The following is a 21,631-nucleotide window of genomic DNA, read 5'->3' on the forward strand; positions in this document are numbered from 1 at the left end:
GTACATGACAGGATGTCCACAGCCATAATTCTGGTTTTAAATCAAGGGCAGGAGGAAGAAATGACAAAGGTTCACCCGGACTGAAGCATGGCCTGCAACTTCAGGTGAAGACAGAATGGTAATGTTGCCTTGAAGAACCCAATAGATTAACTTTGCCAGGCTCCTGCAGGCTGCAGTCTAAGATCAATGAATCTTGGTCAATGCTAAGCCAGGTGATACTACTTGAAAAGATAAACGCATCCTTAAGCAATTAATTACCTTTCTTTTCTTCTCCTGCAACTCCTCTCCCAATTGCAAGTCCTATCACACATGCAGTCGGCAAGTTGTGTCCACTTTAGAGGGATACATGTGCCACCAGAAGAAACCAGCTGAGCAAATGCACCTAAAAAGTTCTTCCTGCCTTTTCCTTGTGGGCAACATTTTGCATCTCTTTCCTCTGCCCACACAAACACACTCACAAAATTCAGTTAAGATTTTTTTTTTAAAAAAAACAACCCTCAATAGAATTTACCAACACTCAGAAGCTCGAGCAACAGAAGAGTAATGAACATTTCAGAAACACTAAGAATACATTTGCCTCCCTCCTTTGCAAACCAGGCTGAATAATAGTTTCCAGAGGAAAAACTACTAAGCAAAAGCATTTCAATTAGATCTTTTAAAGAAAAAGCCACACCCAAAAACCCCAATACACCTCTTCTGGTACAAGAGAATACAGTATGAGTAAGAGACCTTGCTTCTACAAAACCTACTACTACCAATTTCTCAGCCTGAAAACTAAAAAGCCAGATTGATCCTGCAAGTTACAGAAAAGCAAGAGTTTCAGGTTAGCTTTCAAAACCTGAAGCTAAGTGTCATTTTTCCTCCAAACCTCTCAAGAGAAAGGGCAAGTCCAGTTTTGTAGGCCAAATTTTAGATTCAGATCTGTGCAACAATTGCTTTCACTGACTCTTAACACCAAAACACTACAGTTTAATCCAGCAATCACAAATTAGTACTTGCTAATTGCATTAATGATAAACAGCAGCACAAGAGCCCAACCTACCTTACCACAAATAAAGTAATTGAAGTTGGACAGACATGTTGAATATCAAAGAGCTTTTAAGCCTTTTCTTAAAAGGAAAAGGAACAAACATTTCAAGCTAAAGCAAAACACTGGCACTTGTCATTTACTTATAAATAGTTTTTTTTCCCCCCCTGGGTAGGTGTCCCCTCCCTCAAGCTGCCACCAGCTTGACATGAAAGAAGCAGGCAGCTACCAGAAAGCTTTCCAGCTTCAGCTCCTGCTGTTGGTAACACTTTAATAGCTCTCTGCAGGATCTTTGCCACCACCACTGCCTCTTCCAAGGATAAGCCTCAACAGCTCTAAGACCATAGGGAGGCAAACTGGGCACCAGAATCCCACAAACAGATGGATGGGAGGAAGACTGAAGGGGACAGAGTACGGATCTGTCAAGCTGTAATGCCCTGGGCTTTTAAAAGTTGAAAACACGAGGTTCACAGGAGCTGATCTCTTGCAAATTCCAGCATGTTTACACATCAAGACCAGAACAGCATTTTATCAGCTGAGGGAGGGAACAACAGTAAGTCCGCTGGACCCTTTTCCCAGGAAGATGAATACATGGGAATTAAATTCTGTCAGCTGCCCTCAACGTTTTTCACTACTGACAATTCTCATTCTCACTTCTAGCAGAAAAACAAGGCGCCACAAAAATGGCATTAATCCTGCATATTTTGAAGTCATTTCAAGAGAAGTGCTCTGCATCTAAATGAAAGTGCCCCAGCATGATGCTAATAAGATACTTTGCAGCTTTCTTACCTCATCTGGGAAGAAGGTAAAAAAAACATGTGCAGGTATTTTATCTAACCTCAGAGCTTAAACATTCAGGAATCTAAAAAACTGGAAATATTTTGGTAGATGAGGAGAATAATCCTGAAGTCAGTAACACTCTAGAGACTTTTGGGGACAGTAGTGTTGCAGGCTGTAGTTCATACAAGATAGGAGGTAACAGAACCAAGCCAAGGATTATTTCCACTGTCTCCTACTTTGTGATGAGATCATACTTCCACACCAACACTTCTCAAAAGACTGTCAAGACTAACATCAGCAAGTTTTTAGGACTAACAAATGAACTGCCGCCAAGGAAATCAGACCCAAAGGCTCTTCCTTCTTTTCCCCAAATGGTTTCTGCAACCTTATGCACAAACTCCCTTGTCAGCACTCTTCTCTTGTCTACCCTAGGGTGAGTGAAGTGGTCCCATGATGGCAGGATGACATTTCATGTATTTACTTGTTGTTGTACAGAGGGCTTTAAAATCCTCTGCAAAACAGATGGGCTATAAGGAAGTAACTCCAAACAGAACAGCCCTATTAATTTTTCCTGGGGACATCATTCTTGCTGTTTAAATCCAGATCTATGCTCACTAGAAGCGTTCAAGTTTCTACAACGGAAACAACAGAGCTTACAAAAAATACTCCATGTCTGCTTCTCAAAACATCTCAAAAGAACAAAAGCTAAATTCATTACATCAAAACTGAACTAAGTACTGAAGAACCAAGTCAAAGGCAGATGTAAGTTTAAAAAGGAAAAGTTAACAGCATGATGAATCTCAATGTTTATCCACATGGAAGTGCGATGATGCCAACAGCTTCATCCATCAGACAAAAGAAATCTTTACCTTCATCTCTTCTCTGCAGTGCAAGGGTAGTGTAGTAGATGTCTACTACTTTTATATCCTAAAGATCTTTATGCAGAGATCACAAGCACATGGTTTGTAAACTAGTGTCGCAAAATTTAAGTGCATAAGGAACACCCACTAGTGGTCTTAGACACAAAGCGTATGTTGTTTCCACCCTAAGCAAAATCGAAAAATATATTGAGAGGGGCCTCTGGGTTTTCCCCTTTAGCCCCAACGTTACCCATCTGTAGTAAGAAGGAAGAGAAAAAACATCAGACAGAGCTGCAAGTAGTTTTCAGTTGCTGATACAGAAGAACAGCAGGAGGATGAATTTGTAAGTCAGACTGTTAGTTACTGCTGTCAGCAAACACATCCCCTAGTCTTTCAAACACCCTCAAGGTCAAGAACATACATACAGCACAGTTTTTTGAATGACTGATCCTTTACCGAGTGCTTGGTCAACTGCTACAGCCAGACTCCTTCAAGCTTTTGTTCACAAATGGTATGTACAAGCCAGTTTTCTTCCCAATTTCTCCTCCAGGTTATAAAGAGGACTGAATATTATAGCTGCAGAAAGAAGTAGGGTTGTTTTTCTTATCACATGTCCTCATTCAGAACTATGGTTTCGCAGAACCAAGCAAAAAGTGCACTTAGTAGGCCACAGCTAGCAAAACCTTGTCAGAAGAGTCCTACAACATCCTCGGGGGGGGGGGAAACCCAAAACAAAACATAGGAAATAAGACGAAACACTACCTAAAAATAATGAAGTATTTCCAGCGATGGCCTGTTTACACTTGAATTTGGTAGACAGGTTCCACAGATAGAATTAGAGACATAGGTCTTCAGCTGATCTTCCTTCAGGTTTTAATAGATGGAAAGGGCATGTAGACAGCTTGACTAGGACAGACAGCTCATTTTCCTTTCAAAAATATCCCAGGTATAATTTTGTTTTTCTAAGGAATCAGGTAGCCCAAACTGGAGAGAGCATTACAAACCCTGCACCTCCCAGACAAGCATCAGCAAGAGCCTGAAAGAGCTGTGCCATAAGGTACAAGAGCGCTAGAAATGGTTCTCTGAACCATTTATTCTATCCATTGTTCATGCTCTTCCTACTGTAGTGCAAGAAGATGAGCTTACATACACTGGCAGCAGCATAATTAAATAATGCTTTTACAAAAAGACATTCAGGGAATAAATCATTACAAGGACAAAAGTTAACAACTCAGTGAAAACCAGATTTGAGTCAGAAATAACACAAATGCATTGGTATTTCCTTCATTTCTCTGTCACTAACTCTTATTTATAAAGCTTGCCACCTACCTGTATTACAGCAGGTGGCTGAACAGTAGAAGCCACAGCATTTGTTGTTTGAGATAATGGTTTCACAGGAGTAGCTGCTACTTTCTTTAGTAACTGGGTGCCAGAGTTCTTAAGAAAAAAAAGAATTAAACGTGCAGAGAAGAGTCAGACAAGTCAATTACAAAACAGACACTGAAGTTAGTGCTTGGCTTTTGTCTGATATAAGCCAAAACATCCACTCTGACAGCAACAATACAGGTATTATTCGCATACTCCATACAGTTTAAACACTGTTCAAAGCTACTCAATTACCAGTTTAAGATTCAAGAACAGAAACATTTAAACACAACAGTTAGAGCATACACATGTTGATAAGACCTATGCAGATGGTTATTTTTTGCACCCACACTTACTTTCGCATGCTAAATGCATTACAGTAGATGGAAGCAAAAAGCTAGCAGGGCTCAGGAAATGAGGAACATCCTGGGAACATGAGAAAGGTCCTCAGCCTTGCTCAGCTTCAGAGAAGTACTCCAATCGGAGGATCACAAGATTGCAATTACTAGCAGTAACCATTTAGGTAGGTTTTTTGGTGTGGGTTGGTTATGTTGTTTTTTTTTTTTTTTTTTATTCAAACCCTTTACATCAGGGAGGAATCCCTTAATTTGAAGTGTATCACATGTAATGGCTAGCATTTTTTTCAGACTGAGAAAGCAAAGCACAGTGATGTTTATGTGCAAAACCACATACCAACATGCTGTTCAGAAAGAACTCAAACAGTTATTTAACCCTCCACAACTTATTTGCAAGCCCTGTTATATCTATAACATACAGCTACATCAAATGAAAGAAGTTACCTGTACAGGGCATATTCTGATTGCAGATGTGCTGGTCGGAGCAGATGGTCTCACACTTGTGTCATTTAGGGGCTGACTCTGTGCTCTTGCTATTGCTTGTTGAGATACCAGCATTAGCTGCCCATTACTGCTTCTGATAAGAACAGTTCCTGTAGGAGAAAAAACATTCAGGCTGTTAGAAATTAAACAATATGAAGGTTTTCCTATGCTTCTTCTATTTCTTCTATGGAAGAAATAACTAGACCACACTGATAAGATAATGTAATATTTAATTTCTCACTCCCAAGGAATAGCTGCCAAGACATGTAAGAGCTAAGCATACATCAGCTTTACTGTACATTTTATGACAGAAAACAATTCCTAAAATCAAGAGAAGCTTAACTAGACAGCCACATTGAAATACTATGTGTATACAAGATGCAAATTGCAAAGCAGTTCATTTGAGTCCAAAAGCTATTGTAGACATTAAAAACAGACACATGCACCCCAAACACACCCTGAGATAACTTTAGCAGTAACTTCTTTAAGCAGTTCTTCAACCTGCAAAATCCATCACCACTATCAGACTTGACTGCCTCTACACGTTTTCACTTTCTGTACGTTTCGGCACATACTTGCAGGTGAAGATATCGTTTAAAGAAAGACTGCAATGGAAACGGAAACCTGATTAATGCCAGTTTACCTATCAAGAACATCCCCCTCAATCAGAAGGCAGTGGTCTCCAGTGATAGCCAAGGCCACTCAGATATTGGAGGCTGTCCCTCTGTCAATGGTCTGTCCAAAAGCATTAAAATGCATGGTTTTAATGAAAGCAGCTTACAGTCAAATAGGGAGATTCCACAACCAAAACCCAAAGGCTCTGTCTTGTTTTTTTTGTTTTCCTTTCAAACCTACAGCTCTGTCAGTCCAGTAGGATTCCAACTCCCACCACCTTTCTTCCGACCCATCAGCTATAATGACAAACGATTAAACAGTTAACAAACAATGAGTATTTCTACTAAAGCTTTCAAATGAAAACCACCCTAGGCAGAATCCAGCAGATGCCACCAAACAGTCCCATCTTCCTTGCATTTCTAAACCATTCAGCTACCAATGCCTCCTACTCCTCACTCCCTGACCCCCTAAGGGCCAGGCTCTGGAAAATCTAGACGTTTCTTCAGGGTCACAAACAAAATGCCAGCTGGATTCCTGGCCTCAAAGGCCTCCAATCTTTTAAGGGAACTACAGAGCACCCTACCTTTCCTGATGCCTCACCTCCTTTACCTTCAACAGCAGTTGCTGCAGGGTCCACCACTAAAACTACCATCCTCAAACACCTCACTTAAAAGCCTTTCTGCATACAAGAAAGGGGAAAGGTACAAGAACACACCAGACAGGTAAATAAGAGTACCTCAACATTTTTTGAGGATAGTATTAAACTTCCTTGCAAGTTATCATATGTTTGAAGAATCCCAGAGCTCCACTGACTGCATCAACGAAAGTCTTTCTACTACCTGGTTAGTCTGAAAGCTAACGAAATATAGCTGTACAATACAGCCTAAAACACCACTTGCAAGTTCAAATGAATACAACAGGAAAAGCCACAAGCTACGAGTTGGGTTTTGTTCAGAAAAAAAGAACAAGCTATAACCACATGCTAGGACCAGCTTTTCATCTTCCACATCTAAAAGAGTAAGAGGATATTGCAAGACAACACAACCTGGTATAAAATTCTGTAACATCAACATATTGCCATCTACATAGCTCATAGAAATAGACTGCAAAGAGTAGCATCTGTAGAGAATCCCTCCTTTCTCAAGCAGCCTTTACTAAACAGAACAGATGCACAAGACAGTTGCATATCCAGAAAAGTACTGTAACTCCATGTGACAACTCAGCTTTCTCCTCCTCCACTGAAGTCCTAACTACAATTAGATTTCGGTACAGATGGATCTTAATTTAATCAATGAATAACCAGAATCACAGAAAATACATCCAATTTCTAATTTTCTTTTCACACCATCTTATTTACAGTGATTCATGGCATACAACTTGTCATCAGTCAAAAAAGGGCATTTTTCTTTTCCTTGTTCACATCACATGCTTCTGTAGATTCTAGAGGAAGAGGGAAAGCTGACAATACCACACATTCTGATAGCAATAACATCTCTCTGTTCTAGGGCTACTCTCAAGATGGCAAAGGAGTTGCTACTGGAGGTTTTAGGCTTTTCTTTTCTAACCTTGCTTTAAAACCCCACTGCTAGCTCTACTATTTGAAAAGGCACACAAATTTATAATTAAATTCCTTTAGAGATTTGGAATTCATTAATTGTTTTAATTCCTGTACTTGAATATTTTGTCACTCATTTGTTTAAGTCAGAAGCACTTCTCCGAATCATGCTGCATACCAGAAACAGCATTGTTATCAGTCAACTCAATTATTAGGGTTGGGGCTTTTTTTGCACTACTGCTCTGAAGTTTCAAGCTAGGGTCTGCGAGGGATGGAGACCCTGCTTGAGTACCTAGTCCTCCAGTTACTTGAATGGGGACTTTCCATCAGGCTCCACTTCACAGGAAATTAACTCAAGAGCACCACAGCTAGGGAGTTTATGCAAAGACATAGTTCATATGCAAATTCATGAAGATCTAAAAGTAAAACAAAATCCCAACCATCACAAATACTAACAAGCCCCAGTAGCCCCTTTACATTTGAACATGACTGCAATAATCCCCAGCAGCACTGTACCCTGAAATATATATATCTCTCAGCATTCCTCTAGCGACGGGATCAGTCAATACAAGGACATCCATACTTCAAAACACTGTGGGAAAACTTCAGGCTTATTCATGGTGAGAGCATCCATAGAAGAAGCTACCTAAGGCCACTCCAGCAGTCAAAGCCTTGATTGGAACATACAACTAAGATATGGAAGTTAACAGGCATAATAAGTTATGCTAAGAACCTGTTCTACTGTGGAACAAACATTAATTTCCCTGTATTTGTTCCATTTGCCAGAATTTTTAATGTCTGTAGCTTTTTCATGGCAGTAGCTTTTCACACCAGTTAGCAAAATTAGAACTCCAAAATCAATACTATGGTAATCTACTACTACTTTTGTAGGCTTAATACTGTAAATGCTGATGCTAGCAGAAATAAAGCAGCACACAAGTTTGAAACAACTGCCATAGCTACAAATCTGTACAGTGAAGAGCCACAAGACATCACTTCAAGCATGAAACAGTTTGGGGCAGTTACAACCTAATGTCAAAGTGACACTCGGCCTGACGTGGATTGCCTGAAACAGTTTGAAAGCTGCTGAGAACAGCATTTACTTTTCACTTCTGGTTGCCACCATTTACTTCTACTTTTTCACAACTTAAAAATACCCCCAAGTCTTTAGATACTCCCCTTCTGCCTTGAAACAAAAGCAATGACAACACTGAAGTCCACAGAGCAGGCTCCAAGAGGAGACACAGAAGACATCTTCTGCCAGAAGAAAAGGTCTATAGCACTCAAAAGCAATGCCTTAAGTCTCATACACCATGTACAGCTGCACAGGCGTGAAATGAGGGAACAGCAGGTGATGGCAACCTTGGGGTTCTCAACAGAAACGTCAAACAGGCTCATGCAGCTACAAAGATGCTACTATCAGAAATGAAGTAGAAATGAAGCAAGAATCCACTTTCTCCACTGGGGGGGGGGGGGAGAAAAAGAAAAAAGTAGTTCTTATCAAGAGCCGTTTTCACATTCACTAGAACGCAATCTTTGCCAAACTAAATGTGAAAACATATCAGGTCTTGCAGTCATTGCAACTCCACAGGAAAAGGGGGGCAGGGGGCGCACACACACAACACAACCTTTGAACAGCTGAAACAGTGAAGTTTCAGCTAGGATCGCTCAGCCCAGCATTTAAAGACAGGAAAGATATCTGCACTCTCTAACCATAACATCAGCATCAATTTTAGTTACTGAAGAACTATCAGGCTTCTTTGCAAAGCCAAAGGTGCCCTCTTTCAGGCAGCACTTCCACGAAAGCACGGTTTACATGATATAGCGTTTGATAGTTTTACAGAAGCTGTTTCAGAGAACAGAAAAGACTTTCACCACTCTTTCACTTTGATAATAAGAGTAAGGCACAATCTCTTTGAGGCTACTAGACTGTATCTATTTTCAGGTCATAAAGAAAAAAACAAAGTGATCAGTTACCAGCAGGAATTGGTTCTCATAGGTTTCACCGGAGGAGACTCGGGTGTTTCTTGCAGATTAGCAAACAGCCCTTTTACAATTCATTGAGATTTCTGTTTCTATATTCTGCCCCTTGCCAAAAACATCCTTTGGAAAGTTATATTTTCTTGACTGCCAGAGAAGGAAGTTCAAATAAAGTTAGCTAATTCAGCCCCTTGTTTCCTGCACACCTTCCTTCAGCTTGCAACCCTGCAGGACGGCTGGAGGAGGAAGAAGACAACAATTGAAACTCATCTCAGCATCCTTCAAAGCCACCCAGAAGGAGCCACGCTACAGCTTCTCACCTTGAAGAGGTCTCACTGAGATCTACACCCTTTCCCTCCACTGACCTGCCTTCTCCTGGAACAAGGGCTCCAGGAATCATGCCTCCGGGAGCGTCCAGCAAAGGTCAGGCAGCCACCACCCAGAACAGCCTCTACCTAGGCACGCCAGCATTCTGTGCCATGGAAAACTAGAAGCCTTCTATCAAATTACATTTTCTGCTCAACCTTGAGATACCTCTGCTGCAAGTTTTAGCTGTCTCAGCATCACCAGCCAAGGAAATGCAGCTTTTTCTGGACTTGGTTACAATGCACTTCACATTGGTAGAAAAGACCAGCACCCACCACACTATAACCTCCTTTCAGGCAGTTACAGACTAAAAAGGTCTCCCCTCAGCCTCCTCCTCTCCAGACTAAACAACTCCAGTTCTTTTAGCTGCTTCTCCTAAGACTTGTGCTCCCGACCATTCACCAGCTTCACTGCCCTCTTCTGGACACATTACATTGTAGACTGGCTGGAAAAGACTGCTAAAGAGGCACCGAGTGTTAATGAAATAATGCAAAAGACATAACTGACTCTGCTACTGAAGTGACTTCTCTACACATTACTTGCATAACCCATCTAAAATTTACGGGCTATACCGTATGCAGGAGAACTACAGTCACAAACTATGGAGTCCATGACAAGAGATGTCCCTCAAGGGTCCATAATGGGACCAGTGCTGTTTAATACCTTCATCAATGATATAGACAGCGAGATTGAGTGCACCCTCAGCAAGTTTGTGGATGACATTAAGCTGAACAATGCAGTTGCCACACCAGAAGGATGGGATGTCGTCCAGAGGGACCTGGACAGACTGGAGAAGTGGGCCTCTGGGAACCTCATGAGGTTCAACAAGGCCAAGTACAAGGTCCTGCACCTGAGTCAGGACAATTCCCGATCTCAATACAGGATGGCGGGTGACATGATTGAAAGCTGCCGTGCAGAGAAGGACTTGGGGGTTGATGAGAAGCTCAACATGAGCCAGCAATGTGCACTCACAGCCCAGAAGGCCAACCGTATCCTGGGCTGCATCAAAAGAAGCATGGCCAGCAGTGTGAGGGAGGCAATTCTGCCCCTCTATTCCTCTCTTGTGAGACCTCATCTGGAATACTGTGTCCAGTTCTGGAATCCTCAACTTAAGAAGGATATGGAACTGTTGGAATGGGTCCAGAGGAGGGCTACAAGGATGATCAGAGGGACAGAGCACCTCCCATATGAGACAGGCTGAGAGAGTTGGGCTTGTTCAGTCTGGAGAAGGCTCAGAGGAGATCTTATAGCGACCTTCCAGTACCTGAAGGGGCTACAAGAAAGCTGAAGAGGGGCTATTCACAAGGGCTTGTGGTTATAGGACGAGGGGGAAGAGGTATAAACTGGAGAGGGGCAGACCAGATGTAAGGAGGAATTTCTTCACCATGAGAGTGGAGAGGCACTGGAACAGGCTGTCCTGAAGAAACAAAAAGGACAGCCCAGCCTGGAGGCAACATCTAGCTCTGCTTCTCACTGTCTTTATTGTAGCTTTGTTTCTAAGATCTGGCAGCCACCTAAGGCTACACTACAAAGGCTCCTAGTGATAAGCTCCAACTTTTCTTAAACAAAATACAATTGAATTTGGACATCTCATCTTCTGGGAAGCCACAAAGATTGCCTTTTTGGGGGTTTTCTTAGGAAAACATCCCCAAATGCTCTTATATTTCCCATACAAGCAGGTTAGAGGGGCCCATCTGCACTGTATGGGTCAAGTTGTTCAGCTTGTACATTACGTCCACAAGCATTTTACTCGCTAGGACAAATCATTCCAACCTTTGGAAGTCAATTTCAGTTGATGCAAGGAGAATTAAGCAATGATCAATCCATAATTAACACTTAATGGCAGCAACCACATACACCACATTGTGTATGTGGTGCTGCATACAGCACTCACCACATACAAAGACTCTCAAACAATTCATTCCATTTTTGTGTCATTTCACTAACAAAATAATTACATACCTCAGAAATCACCCTCTGCACCCTTTTCCTCTATCCCTTTCAATTCTAATGGGTCTCTGTAGGAATGGCTCAGGACTAGTAACTAGCATGTAAATATTACAGTGTCACAATGAGATGCTTGATTTTGAGTTCCAATGAGGGTCCTTGGCCCACAGACATTATTAATTAAATTTCCTGGTCAGGAAGAAAGTTCAAAGGGCATAATCCCAATATGTGTTCATGCTACAACAGAACACAGACAGGCTAAAAAGATTAAAATACACTGTTAAACCCACAAGTTCTCTAAAAAGTTGATTGCGTCTTTACCAACTGCCAAACACCACACTTGTAGACCACAGTCTAAAAGAATCACAACTCTTAAGGTTGCATCAGCCTCATAATCATAGCATCAGAATGGTTTGGGTTGGAGGGGACCTTCAAATATCATTTGATTCCAAGCCCCTTTCCACGGGCAGGTATACATTCCACTATATCAGGTTGCTTAAAGCCACATCCAACCTGGCCTTGAACCTCACCTCACAGACAGCCCACAGCACTGTTCCACTAGCATTACTGTTCCCCAGATCACCTGGTTTGCTGAGAGCAGCTTTTCAAACCACCACAAACTCTCAGTTCTGTCACACTAACAGCTTGAGAGGCATGAAGCCCCAGTGAAGGCTGTCTTGAGCAATTCCAACCTTTCTCTAGCAAGGTTCTGTGCTAACAGCAGGCACCAGCTCCTGAGACACCCAGTACAGGCAAAGCCTTTTCAAGAGTGGGGAGCCAGGAAGGGGATGCTCTTCCAGGCAGGGTGGAGCAGAGTCTGATAACCTATTATTTCAGATAATCTGGGATAATGGCCACTGCACATCTTTCAGAAAAGTCTAAACAACATCCCTTCTCCCTCCTTTCCTTCAGGGTCTATACACAAAGTGATAAAAATGCAAAAATCTGAAACCAAGTTTCACACGCTGCTTAATCAGCAAGTCTTATCCAAGCTGTTGGAGGAAAGCAGCCCATCAATAACTTTTGGTGACCAGATGGATCTCTCTGCTTATCACACCATCGGCTAGACCCCCATAGTGCTGATGCCTTTTCACAGAACAGAGGCCCACATTTTAGCGTTCACAGTTCCCCTCAACTTCACACACAGTTGAGCTTCATTACTTGAGAATACATTTATATCCATGCGATTTTACCATTATAGCAGAACTTTTGTACAAAAATAACTCTCCCAACTGCAAGGTAATATACCTTCTATTTATAGCAAACAACAGATGTCCATACCAACCATCTACAGAAAATCTGGACATTGTGTTAATTCTTGGAGGGACTGACAGGTACATAACTGACAGGTCATAGATGTTTTCTCAGCATAGTTCCAAGATGGCACTACTGCTTCTATTTGAATTCAAAGTGTATTTATTACACCTGAACCCCAAGAGTTTGTTTTTATTGTGGATGCATATACAGAATTCACAGCCAACGCTGCATTCCACAAGGCAGTCTTCTTTGATACCGTGAAACCACCTAGCTACTGTCCTCGGGCCGCATCTTTCTGCAACTGGGATCATTTCCCATCTCATCTTCGTGGTTAGCAATTTGGCTACTCGAGGCTCTGTTGCTTTCCTGTCTGAGTAATCAGACAGTTCTACGATTATCTACAGATTAAGATGATATGACTGAACAGTTCTCCAGGACCCAAGTTACTTCATGGAGGAGCTTCAAGTATTTGCTTGGAACTCAGCAGACAGCAGTGAAATAGTACCTCCAAGGGGCCAAAGTGGCAACTCTTTACTTTCAAGACCACTCCTACTGCACCAAAAAAAGGCACCGAATCTATTCATCACACCCTCTTCTAGTTCGCTGTGTGCTCCTAGTACTTACTGGAGTCAAATTCTTTAAATAGAAAGTTGGATGCCTGGCACATTACAGCCATATATATATATATTATATATATACACACACACACACAACTGGATTCTTGGTAGATTTCTAATAAAGAACAAGATCTGCCCCCTTTAAATCTCTGTCTCATTTAAATAAGAAGAGAATCAACACAATCCACATTAATTTCACAATGGGACACTTGTTTCCTTAGTGTTCACATGGGGACCAACACACTAAAATTACACTTCATTTCCTCTAAAATTACATATTCACCCCCATGTTGGATAGATTTTCACTTATTTCAGAAGCGTAAGAAAGGGCTTATCACTGAGTTTTAACATCAATCACCACCTTGCTCTTAGTGTTATGGAGCAAACAAAAATTCTTGTAGAAGACAGCAAAACATTCATGAAAAGATTAACTTCTGTCTACACAGATACTGTGGAAACTGTCAAGCTGTGCGATACTTGTCAAGTTGCTAGTATGGAAATCATCTAAATGTGTTCTGAATACACTTAACCACTTTAACACACACTATGAGCTGCTCCAAGCAGAATGCCTAGTAATACACACCTAGCAGTCAGCTGGTCCTGGCTTTGAGGGCCCAACTTGAACTAGATGGCAAACACCATTTGGCAAACTGCAAGCAATACTCTTCAAGAGGTGTGCCAACCAGGACATGCCGTTTCACCCACTTGTTAATCCAGCCTGGACATTCACACAAGAAACTTTGATTTACCAGGCAACTCCTAGGAACATCTAGTACCAAAGTGGTCTCTCTGCCTCCACTGAACTGCAAGCATGCACTACGGTCTACAAACATGATCTATGAAAAACAAGTGCCATCATACCACCTGACTGGTTTTTTGTTCACTAAATCACTCCAGTAAGAGTACCGAGCCTCATTAGTTCTCTAGCTTTAACAGACCCTAGTTATGCGTATATGCAACAAGAATCTTCCATCTGCTGCCACTTTTGCCCAGCTTCAGTTGTGATAAGAGACTATTTCCTCCAGTGGAAAAGATCTGTTAGCGGACTTCATTCTAAAGGTGACCCAGATGGTAGAACAGACCTTAATCCTGACAATGTGAATAGCAAGCCACTTTGAACTATCTGTTGTAATCTTTTCTTCTTTGCAAATTACATACATTTTTCTTCTGAAATCATCATAGTTTTCAGAGAAGTAGCTTCATGGAAAAAGAACATCAAAAAAGGTATCCGCCTTTGGATTTTTGTCTAGGCAGTTAAGGCAGCACTAATTAATCATCTTCGATAGATACCATAAGCTTTGCAACTTGCAGCAAAACTCACATATACAACTGTAACATACAACCCTACCCACTAAGCATAGCAGATTTTTACCACATGGCATGACAAATACTTCGTTCTAAAAACTTAAAAATCTAGTATTGCTAACTACTCAAAATAACTCACAAGCCTACCTACTTTATCACTATTTTTGGGAAAGAATACTGAAATATAATTAGTATTTCTTCCAGCTGTCCCTTGTGTGCGGATGATACTATTTTTACTGCTATAAGCTGAAAGGTCCTTTAAATACCACAAAAGCAACCCAAGTCAGACTCATATTCACTGAAGCATTAAAAAAGTTTACTATTCACCAATCTGTAGCTGCAATTCTCTGCAGTACACTCCAATTGGTTGTAAAGTCTGAACAGCATTTAACATTAATTTTACTGAGCATCATATTTCAGCGCCTCAGTACTCAGAATGCATCTGGGTTTTTTGTGAAAACCATAAACTAGAAGTTAGCTTTACATCTTTTGCCAAGATTTAAAATCTTAATTTCCATAGGGCTGTGCAGTTAATGATATAAAGGCATTGTTTTGCCAGACACATTCAGTCCCGAAAGTAAAATCAAGTCCTATAGAGTAGCCGAAATTTGTTAGTTACAGCAGAAAGCATCAACTGAATCTTTTTTAAGTTTGACCTACTTCCTCAAACCTGCCAAAGTTTTGCTGACCCCTTTTCAAAAAAAGAGTTGACTGGTATCACCTAATGTGGAGAGCAGTTTGCAACAAATCCATCCTTATAAGACTGCTGAACAGAGGACACTGTTGGGATAAAAAAAGGTACTGTTTAGCCCCTACTGGTCATCCTGCAATACAAGCATTATGCTCAGACTTCGTGAGACTATCAACACCCAGAAATCGCAGACTTTGAAGGAGTTTCTAGGTTTCGTCTCACTGAAATTTTTAGATTGCCTTCTCCTACACAAACACAATATAAGCCAAGAAGTATTTTAAAAACAGTGCTTCTTCCAGATGCCAATATGAAAATATCAAATTCCTCACGTGACTTTACAACAGAGAAATATCAACTAGACCATGAAGGAGATAGAGTTCTGTACTTGAGAAGGGTATCCAGCCCTTCAAAAGCAGAAGGCAGTGGCATCCAGAGGTTTACCAGCCCCTACCTCCTCAGGTTACCTTAGTTTCTATATTCAGTTAAGAGAAAGCCAATGAGATCAGACTCCATACCACCCAACGGTAGTTTGGAGATACCTGCATCAGCTCCCTTCCTCCCACCCACAGGTGTCCACACACCAACTGCCTGCCTCTTGTCACACAGCCTTGGCAACCTGCCATGAACATTGGCTGTACTTTCTGAACAGCTACCCACTATCAGCCTAGATAAGCTGTACACCGTGAAAAAACTGCCAGGGGCAAGCAAAAACATCCAAGCAAAGACAACTGAGCTGCAAACAGAAACCAAGAACCTGTACCTGCTGCCATTCCCCTCCAAGTCGGGTGCAAAGAAAACTACGTGAAGCCATGCCTTCCACCAGCTTCCCAGTGCAAATTAAGACAGACTGAGGGTAACTTATCTTGGGTGATACCATGCTTGCTCAGGCCTATTGGTGTTAGCAATAACGGAAAGTGTAAAAGAAATACACACAGTACAGGCAGCTGATGCTACAGTGAGGAGTATTAGCAGCCACAGTCATAACCAGCAGCAGTGGCATCAGGCAAGCTTTTCCAAGTGCTTCCTGCTCTAAGAAGATCGCAAGGTAACAATGGAGGATCCCTAGCACCCACCTGAGTTCTGCATTTACTCATCCCTCCATAAGAGAAGCAGATACATCTGTTAATTGTCCTTTCAACACCTGCCAATAAGGAGCATTCTAGGGCCAAGGACATAAGGAAAGCCAGTAGAATACAGAAGTGACAAAAAAATAAGTTCAATAAAAGTAAAGAAGAAAGGAAACCAAGGAACAACATTCTCCTTGTTACTTTTATACTCTTTTTCTACCCCCCCCATTTCTCCAAAGCAGTGTGGGCCCCAAAGGCGAGCCACATACAGTCATCACGGCACACAGAAACCTTGTCACTCCTTCCCCTTCCCAAGCCTTTACCTATTCCTCCTGTTAATAGCACAGCCCAACCATTTCTCTCTCCAAAAGATCGAGTTAACCAAGGACACAATTTCTTCTTAAGAAGACTGTCCATAGCAGGCAATATTTGCAATTTTGTGAGCATCAGCACAGATTACACTACCAGCAGAGCTCAGGACAGAGGCAGTAATGCACATACCACACTGGTCTACTCTCCACCAGCCCTTGCTAAATGCAAAGTCTTCTAAAATGCAGCTAACATGTTCTCACCAACAAAGAGGGCAACTGAGGCAGGGTCCCTCCGTTATGTAGCTCATAAAAGTAACCTCCATTTAGGAAGACTTAGCCCAATCATTGATATGCAACCTTCCAGTACCTGAAGGGACTACAGGAAACCTGGGGAGGGACTAATCATAAACGTTTGTAGTGATAGGACATGAGGCAATAGGTATAAACTGGAGAGGGGCAGATTTAGGCTAGACATAAGGAAGAATTTCTTCACCACAAGGGTAGTCAGACACTGGAACCAGCTGTCCAGGGAAGCTGTGGATGCCCTATCCCTGGAGGTGTTCAAGGCCAGGTTGGATGGGGCCTTGGGCAGCCTGGTCTAGTGGGAGGAGTTCCTACCCATGGCAGGGGGGTTAGAACTGGATGATCTTTAAGGTCACTTCCAGCCCTAACTATTCCATGAATCTATGATGGTATGTAAGGTGAAAATGTCACAACCAAACCTTCAAGGCAGAATTTGTACACCTGAAGGTTTGCAAAGGACGGTCCCCAGCTGGAGTCCTACTGCATGCTCAAAACCTCAGTGGTGGTTGGCCATCAGCTGGGGTGTGGACTCCCACCTCCTGACAGGTAGTACAGGCAACACCCTGACAGGGAAGGAGGAAGGCCTTGAGTACCAGCAGTGCCCTAACAGCTGGCTACTCGGTTGAAAATCTGGAGTTTGTAAAGGAAAACAAAGGAAGGTGATGTTACTTGTTACTCATAAGCAAGGCTGGGTCCTGCAAGACTTGGAGAACTTGTGAAGCACAGTGATTCCTTGCCTGGGTAACTAAGTAAAGTAGGACCTGGCAAATGGACAATCCATGCTCAGCGAGGTGAAGAGTCATACCTGGTCACCTGCCTTTCCCAGCTGGCTTTATTCTAGGCAACAAGGAGTCACAGACGGAAGAAAAAGGACAGGTTAAATCCATGACTGTCACAAACTACCACTGACTATCAAGCCACGGGGGCAAACACAGCTACCCCGATACCCTTCCTTCCCCAGACTGCAACCCTATAGAAGCATAGAAGCAAAGCTGGCTCCAGACCACAAGCACTTCACGAGTATTTCAGGACGACCACCAGTAAGGGCAGTGCTGTACAGCCTCGCTTAGGACAAGCCAGTTCAAGTGTCTCACTCTGAAACTCAGGAGAGGATGCTTTCTGTAAGCATTTTTCTTGGCATGTGCCACAGTCTGAATGATGTGGTTTTAAAGCCAAGCACATTCTCTCTCCTGTGTTTTATCCTGCATGGCTAGATTTTGCAATATAATTGAAATACAAACTTTTCAAGCCTATGAATTTGGTGGTTTATTCTGCTTTCTTTTTGAAGGACACTGACAGTTGTAGCTTCAATGCTATTCAGCTTGCACTTAAATTTCTCAGTGATTTTATTATTCATTAGAAATTGAATCCACATAGAATACTAACACTTAGCCAAGCCAGAATACATTTTTAAATCATCCTTAGGATAATTATTCAGATAAGTTTCTCTGAAACATGGATCCATTTGAAATCTGACAATATCTATGCTCTTTCTGGAGCATTAAACTCCACACAGTTACTTTTACTTCACAATGCTGCACAGTACTGGTACCTCTGAACTTCTAATAAGAGGTCTGCTTGTTCTGCTTCTTGTCCCAGCAGTAAGGAAAACAAGCTGATGCAACAAAAGAGTAACCCTACTTATGTGACATCTGCCAACTGCCAAAACACCAGTCAGACAACGTTCAGCAGCTAAAACCTAAGCTAAAACCTGAGGAAAAACAGAAGTTTTGCTAAGTTATAGCTCCCAAATTACAGGCGACTTGCATAAGCATTGACCTTCACAGAAAGATGTTCAACTGAATGTCAACACATTCCTGAAATCAAAATATTACATAGAAAACTTGAAGATCTAGGGGCCCTACTACTACAACAACAAAAAAAATAAAAATCAATATTTCCATCATAGTTCATTTCCAAGGAAAGTTGGCAAGGATTTAGCCCCATCCTTGACTGCTGACTACTCAGACATTACAGCATCATGTGAGCTCTGGGAAATCTACAATGAAGAACGATGATATATTTTTAATTACATTAGCATTATATATTTCCTTGACAGATCCATGCATTTGAGGAAGGCGGAGGAAAAAAAAGCAACAAAAAAATGGAAATATGCACAGGAATTAACATAAAACCATTCATACTTTTAGGCAACCTGAAAGTAACTGCAACAGATGCTCCTACAAAGGAACTGTCCTGGCAGGAAATAATTTTAGCAGCAATAGTAGTAATTACAAATGCTGGGGCCTCAATATAGTGAGACCAAGTAGAATCAAAGTCACCTTTTTTAAAAAGTATTTAAATGCAGCCTTACAGGGAGTAGTGGAAACTTCGGAACCAACAGCATCATCTTCCTCTTGTAAGAAAGCACAGGTAGGAGCCTTGGCTAACCCTCTGCTGCGACACAAAGTATTAAGCCATCTCTATCAGTACTATGCAATTCCTACATTAATATTTTCTTTGCCACTATTGGAAGTGCATCCCTCTCTAAACTCTCTAGAGAGGTACCTCTCTAAACTCTTCATCTCCCACATATGTTTTATAGGAAAAAAAGCATTTCAAAGGGCAACACGTAACGGAATTTCAACATTTCACTCCTCATGCAGGGCAATATTTTGTTTCAATAACGGTTCGCATCGGCCCGACAGTAACAGTGGGAACAACTGCAGAACAGCTTGCTTGGAAGGGGGAGTAGGAGCAGCAGAATTTGCACGCTAAGTGGGAGTTACTTTGCAGTCACTAACCCACGATCACGCTTCCCAGTCTTACTCGTTCATTCAAGTTCCGCGAAAGCCTCAATGAGCCTTTTTCAAGGCACAAATTAAGGTAACATGGCCAGAGGTTTTCTTTTTTTTGTGAGTCCTCGTGGTACCCAGCAAAGGAAAAAGTTGCCTTAATCCAGAGACTTCCAGATCCATCCTCCAGGCGTACCACCAGCACCCCAGATGCTGCGAGCATCCCAAGCGGTAAAGGACTTGCCCGGCTTACGTTTCCCACGTCCTACAAGGCAGCCAAGCACCCCAATCCCCAGAAGTTCGGGGCAGAGCAGCAACTCGCCCCAAACTTCGGTCACGCTGGTGAAACACCCTTTCCCGCAGCTCCATCCTCCCATCTCCCTGTGGCTCGTCACCCCCCGCAGCCAGGACGGGGCGGCGGGATCCCGGGAATGCCAGGCTGCCACCGCATCCTCCCGACCCGCTCCTAGGGAGGGCGGCACGGGACGCGGCCCCGCTCACTCACCCGGGGAGAGCTGGAAGTTGGCCGGCAGCTGGAGAGCGGCGGCGGGCTGCCCTTTGGGTACCATCGCGGTCCCCGCGGCGGGGGCCGCCTGCTCCGGGTGCCCGCCGGGCATCAGCCTCCCGGGAGCCGCCGCGGAGGCGCTCATGGAGGAGGAGGAGACGGCGAGGGGAGCCCCGCGCCGCCCCGCAACATCGCGGGCGGGAGAAGAGGGAAGGATGCTCTAAGCGCTGCCCCGGCCGCCGGCGAAACACATGGTGTCGGCGCTCTGCCGCCTCCGCGCACGTGGGCCCGGCCTCCCCTGCCGGCCGGGGGAGGGAGGAGAAGGACGGGCAGAGGGCGGACCCACGCCGCCCTCACTGCGGCGGCGCCCCGGCCCCACCGCCCCCGGTGTTTATAGAGCCATGCGGAGCCCCCGCGCAGGCGCGGAGTCCCGGCGCTTCTCCGCCGGGTGGGGCGGGGCCGGCGAGGAGGGGAAAGTTGGAGGCATTCCGAGAGCCCGGAGGGTAGGATGCGCACGTTGGGGGAAAGGAGCTTCCTCCAGGAGGAGAGGACCTCGCCTCCCTGCGCCGCTCTCGGAGCCCCTGTTCCACTGGGCGAAGCGTGGGAAAGCCCCTCCTCCTCCGGCTTTACCTGCGGGCTGCAGGTGTCCTTGGAATGGCCATTAAAAATAAAGGAGTACCAGCAAGTGCGGGAAGTTCACACATCCCACGAGCAGCTCCCTACTGGAGCTGAGGTGCCTTCCCGGCTGAAAATGCAATCGCAGCGTGTACCTGTAGGGATGAAGGGGACAAGGCTGTCCTGTTTGACCTTCAAGCCCGGGGATGGATTTGAAAAAAGGCTGAGGAGGGACGTGCAGCTTGCTCCTCTTGCTAAGCAAGCATAGTCCTCCCAGGACACAGAATCATAGAATAGTTTGGGTTGGAAGGGACCTTAAAGATCATCTAATTCCAACCCCCCTGACACAGGCAGGGACACCTCTCATATATATCAGGCTAGTCAAAGCCCCATCCAACCTGGCCTTGAACACCTCCAGAGATGGGGCATCCACAACTTCCCTGGGCAGCGTGGGCCAGTGCTTTGCCACTCTCATCGTGAAGGATTTCTTCCTAATGTCTAGTCTAAATCTTCCCCCCTTCAATTTAAATCCATTCCCCCATCATCCTATCACTACATCCCCTTGTAAAGAGCCCCTCCTCAGCTTTCTTGTACGTCCCGTTCAGGTACTGAAAGGCCACTATAAGGTCATCTTGGAGCCTTCTCCAGGGCGAACAACCCCAACTCTCTCAGCCTGTCCTCCTAGCAGAGCTGCTCCAGTAGCCCTCCTCTGGACCCGTTCCAACATTTCCATATCCTTCTTATGTTGGGGATTCCAGGACTGGATACAATACTCCAGATGAGGTCTCACAAGAGCAGAGTAGAGGGGCAGAAACCTCTCTCAATCTGCTCGCCACGCTTCCTTTGATGCAGACCAGGATATGGTTGGCCATCTGGGCTGCAAGCATCCTG

General features: G+C 43.5%; 1 protein-coding gene across 1 annotated transcript in view; it reads right to left on the reverse strand.

Annotated features, from left to right (window-relative positions):
* TAF4B (TATA-box binding protein associated factor 4b) overlaps positions 1-20,418 on the reverse strand; it is a 73,068-nt gene extending 52,650 nt beyond the window's left edge. Inside the window, exons 1-3 of the mRNA XM_054059010.1 lie at positions 20,126-20,418; positions 4,833-4,981; positions 3,997-4,104 (exon numbers count right to left, since the gene is read on the reverse strand). Coding sequence (XP_053914985.1) covers positions 3,997-4,104; positions 4,833-4,981; positions 20,126-20,270 — 402 coding nt within the window. The 5' untranslated portion in view covers positions 20,271-20,418. The remainder of the gene's footprint in view (positions 1-3,996; positions 4,105-4,832; positions 4,982-20,125) is intronic.
* Between the last annotated feature and the right edge of the window lie 1,213 nt (positions 20,419-21,631).

This window comes from Cuculus canorus, chromosome 2 (assembly GCF_017976375.1).
Source record: "Cuculus canorus isolate bCucCan1 chromosome 2, bCucCan1.pri, whole genome shotgun sequence".
NCBI classification, from domain to species: Eukaryota; Metazoa; Chordata; class Aves; order Cuculiformes; family Cuculidae; genus Cuculus; species Cuculus canorus.